The sequence below is a fragment of the Alligator sinensis genome, unplaced genomic scaffold, assembly GCF_000455745.1.
Source record: "Alligator sinensis unplaced genomic scaffold, ASM45574v1 scaffold1153_1, whole genome shotgun sequence".
Lineage (NCBI taxonomy): Eukaryota > Metazoa > Chordata > Crocodylia > Alligatoridae > Alligator > Alligator sinensis.
Window position 1 is genome coordinate 1066606 of NW_005842549.1, and position 4153 is coordinate 1070758.

Genomic DNA, 4153 nt, shown 5'->3' on the forward strand with positions numbered 1-4153 from the left:
ATATATATATATATATGTATATATGAATTAGACAGAAAATAGCTAGTGCTGTTGAGGAGATTACAGAGCTGAATTTACAGCTTCTGTAGAAACTTTGTGTATTAACTGACCCCAAAGTGATTGCTGGCACTTCTTTGGTAAATAACATTTGGATTTAGCAGTTAAAAATAGCAAATTAAGTTGCTGAAAAAATTAAGCAAATTCCCACATTGAAGAATGGGCATCATCCTAAGCTTGCACAATAGTGTGCAAACAGAGATTTTAATAATCAAACAGGGTCTCTGAGGAAATAAGAGCTTCTTATGTCACTCCTGACATAGAGCGCAGCCATAAATAGAAACAAGTTTGATTTATTTCTGCAAGAAACTGTGGGGAACTGGGCACAAATGTGGTAGGAAGTTTGTATTTTTTATCCACTTTCCATTTTGTTTCGGCCAGCTTAATTTTTAATAGAGAGCTGCTGGGCCTGAAGATCTCAGCTGGCAGCTTTGTAGCTTGGCTTGGCCTGAGCAAGCAATTGCTTGGATCTTAGCAGAACATTGTGTGATGGGACCAGCAGTGTCTGCAGACTGCACCTTTGTGCCAGGGGTTAGGAAGCCACAATGTGGAGTCCAGACCATCATGGGCTATATTAGACCCATCGGCCAGAGCTTGGACAGCAGACTCTAGCAGACCTACAAATGCACGTCTTAAAATATTTGAAAACAAGGCGACAAGTTTTAGTGTTGTGGTTGCCACTGGCTCTCGCATTCCACTTCACCTATTATATACCATGTGTCGCGGTTGTGCGTATTGGCCGTTTCATGTCATTTCTTGAATTCGGATCCCTGGCTCTGCAGTAACATTGCTGTATGTGATATGGAGCAAATTCACTCCCCATCTCTATGGTGCTGTTCTGTTCAGGCGCTCAGCATGGGAGCCCCTCTCAGTTGCATATTAAGCAACATGACTAACGTGTCGTGCTTGATTCATTGTCTCATTTTCTCCCCACTGGGTGTAGAGTGCTCTGTGTTGGTGGGATTTAAAAAAAAATGCTCATGCCACTCTTTGTTAGGAAAGTCAGGCTGAAAAAGCATCTTGGCTTGGAAAGGGAAGATGGAAATGCTTTGTGGAGGTCCTTAGTCCCTGCTTCAGTTTCCTTCTCTATAAAACAGAGAGATCATCATCTTGCCTCCCTCAGAGGGGAGCTGAAAGGATTAATTACTGTTCATAAAGTACTTTGAAACTGTAAACTGCTGTATTAGTGCAACAGTTTTTATTGATTATAATAGGCTGGGAAGCAATTGGAACATGGTGTCTGTGTATTAAAAGCTTCACAAAAATAAATTGCACTTTGTTGCTAGGGTAAGATTTTGCTTCTGTGTCTCCCAAGGCAGCAACAGCATGAAATGTATTTTTGACCATATTTTAAATTGGGAAAATGATATACTCAGAAGCAGTTTCTCAGTGAATGCCAAGTTATCTTCCACTGATGACCTTCCTCTTGAATGTCTACTACCAATGGTACGGACTCCAGACCTGCTGGTTGTGTTTTGTGTCCATGTAAAGTCCCATTTGAAGCCACTAAGGCTAAGCTCTACAGCTTGCAACATCTTATTTTAATTTACCTGGATGCAGAGGTACTCTGGGGGTGAGCAAGGTATGAAACCCTTGTAGGATAGGCAGAACAAACAGGCTTTTACACACATCATCTTTTAGAATTAGTGGGTCAGATCAAGTCCCCGTGTAACTTTATTAAATCTGAGGGGCTAATGCCAGGGATGAGGTTGAATCATTGCATTTTAAACTGTTTACAAGCTGAAGTTTAAAATAAAAATAAGAACTGGGCTTCCAGTATTTACACTCAAGTGTTTCGTAAGGGAAGATTGGCAGCAAAGGATGAATTGCTTCTGGTAGGATTGTCATTTTACACTGCTCATCAGAGTGGTCTGAGTTGGTGGTGAATATATGAAGACGTGGTGCTTTTCTCTCTCCCTCTGCAGGGCAGAAGCTGGATTGTAAAGCGGAGTTATGAAGATTTCAGAGTACTCGACAAACATCTCCACCTGTGTATTTATGACCGGCGCTTCTCCCAGCTCTCAGAGCTACCCCGCTCCGATGCCCTGAAGGACAGTCCAGAGGTAAAATGCAAACACTGTCAGCAGCTAAAGTAGTGATCAGACTCCGAACTACCTGCAAATGCTCAGAAGGTTTTTCACACCATTAAACAGCAGAGTTTTTATGGATTCTGAATTAGATTTGGGGAGTTGATTAGGAGTAATAGAAGCTGCATATTCCTCCTACCCTTGACTTGAAGGGCTCAAAGGAAAGTGCTGAGCAAATCAGTAGAAACTGCAGCACTGCTAAATGCAAAACAGTTGTTGAGAAATCAGAGAAACAGGAAAATCCATGCTGTACTGTCAGCTATTTAGATCAAAATATTATTGTATCATTGGAAACATTTTCAGTGACGTGGATATTTGCTGACTTGACTTTAACAATGACAGCTCTCTCTGAATGCTCTGTGGTTTAAAGGACTAGAGTAATTTAAAGGAGAGAAAATTGTAAGCGTAAGCATAAAATTTATATGCTTAAAATTGTTCCAGAGTTTGTAAAGAAAACAGGAGAAGAAAAGAAATGAAAATATAAAGCATTTGTGTTCCAGTGAGCTTAATTATACATTCAAATGAGTGTTAGAGCTAGTGTTTGGTCAAGCGTTCTTAAAAGGAGCTGCAGAAAATGTATTTAAAAAGACAAGGTCCTTATGTGTCAGTGTGTAAAGATATTTTTCATTACTTGTTGAACTGCCTGTACCTGAAATCTGGTTGGTTAAAAGAATACTTTCAGCTTGGCTGCTTATGAAAGCAGTAATGTTCCTCTTGCTTTATTTCAAACTTCCTGCTTTATTTATAATTTAAAGGCTTTATTATATCCAAAATAATCTGGACAAAGCAGGTGCATCTTTGCTGCATCGCTTCAGAAGACTGTAAGGGGAAAGTAGCATAATGTGTAATTGCAGAAGGCTGTTTGAACCGAGAGAGAGGACGTAACAAAGCATCCTCTGTTAAAACTCACTGCGTCTGTGGGAGGAGCGTGCATTACCATGGTGGACAGTACCCGTGGCTTCATTTCATAGGTCACTTCCCAGTGGGTCCGGTGGCCGCACACATGTCCCTCACTGCAGTAGTATGGGTGTCAAAAAATCCTGACTCATTGTGCCTGGAGGTCAGTGGTCACCTGCCTACAAGATGTGTGACTGAAAATATTAATCTTCTAAATTTAACAAGGACATGGAGGAATTAAAAGAGCGATAGGATAACATGCTCCAAGGTTAATTTTGTGGCAGTCTCATCCTGGAGCATTGGCTCTGCTGGCTTGTGGAGACTTGTTATTTTTCACAAGCGTTGCTAGCAGTGGAATTTGTGCATTTTTTGAAGTAGCTCAGAGCCTTGAAGGGTTGCTGTGGGATAGTGAGCGGGCGAGGGAGTAGATGATACTGCACCTGTTGAAAACTGAACTGTCATAAAATACTGTGGAATCTACTTGAATTGTGTTGCATTTATGTGCCTTTCTCTAAAATATCAAACTATACCTTTGACAGTTCAAACTGGAGTCAGGTGGAGTTTGCTCTGAGAAACAGCCACAGGATCTAGTCTTGGCATGAGGGCACCTGTCCATGTGAATTTAGACGCCTCCTTTCCCCCAGAGCCCTAGCAACTTCACTGAAACTCCACATGGTCTTGGAGCTACCCAGAGGGCTCAGCTTCCAACTTCAAGGACTTTCATCTTGAAGACAATACAGGACCAAGCTAAATTGCAGTTCTGTTGATCCTAATGGAGCATTGACATTGACTTCATTGTAAGACTTTTTCTGAGATCTGCATTTTGGAGCACGGTTAGGGCTGTGCAAAGCTTCAGGTGCTGATTTGATTTGGAGGAGATTTGGCCCAATTTGGTGGCCGAATCTCCAAATCCAAATCGAATCAGGGGACCAGTAAAAAGGTCCAAATAGATTCAAAGCTTTCTGTCTTTGGAAGAGATTCAGAGAGCTTTGATGATTTGGGCAGTCCCTGGTGGCTGCAGCAGGGAGCTGGAGCCAACTCCGAGCTGGTAAGTAGGGAATGGAGGAGGGGACAATGAGGGGACCCCTGCCAGTCCCCATTCCCTGCCTGCT

General features: G+C 42.0%; 1 protein-coding gene across 1 annotated transcript in view; it reads left to right on the top strand.

Moving 5' to 3' along the window:
• LOC102374174 (rho GTPase-activating protein 32-like) overlaps nucleotides 1-4153 on the top strand; it is a gene marked incomplete at its 3' end in the record, with an annotated part of 358420 nt that overhangs the window by 347984 nt on the left and 6283 nt on the right. Inside the window, exon 8 of the mRNA XM_025213809.1 lies at nucleotides 1983-2120. Coding sequence (XP_025069594.1) covers nucleotides 1983-2120 — 138 coding nt within the window. The remainder of the gene's footprint in view (nucleotides 1-1982; nucleotides 2121-4153) is intronic.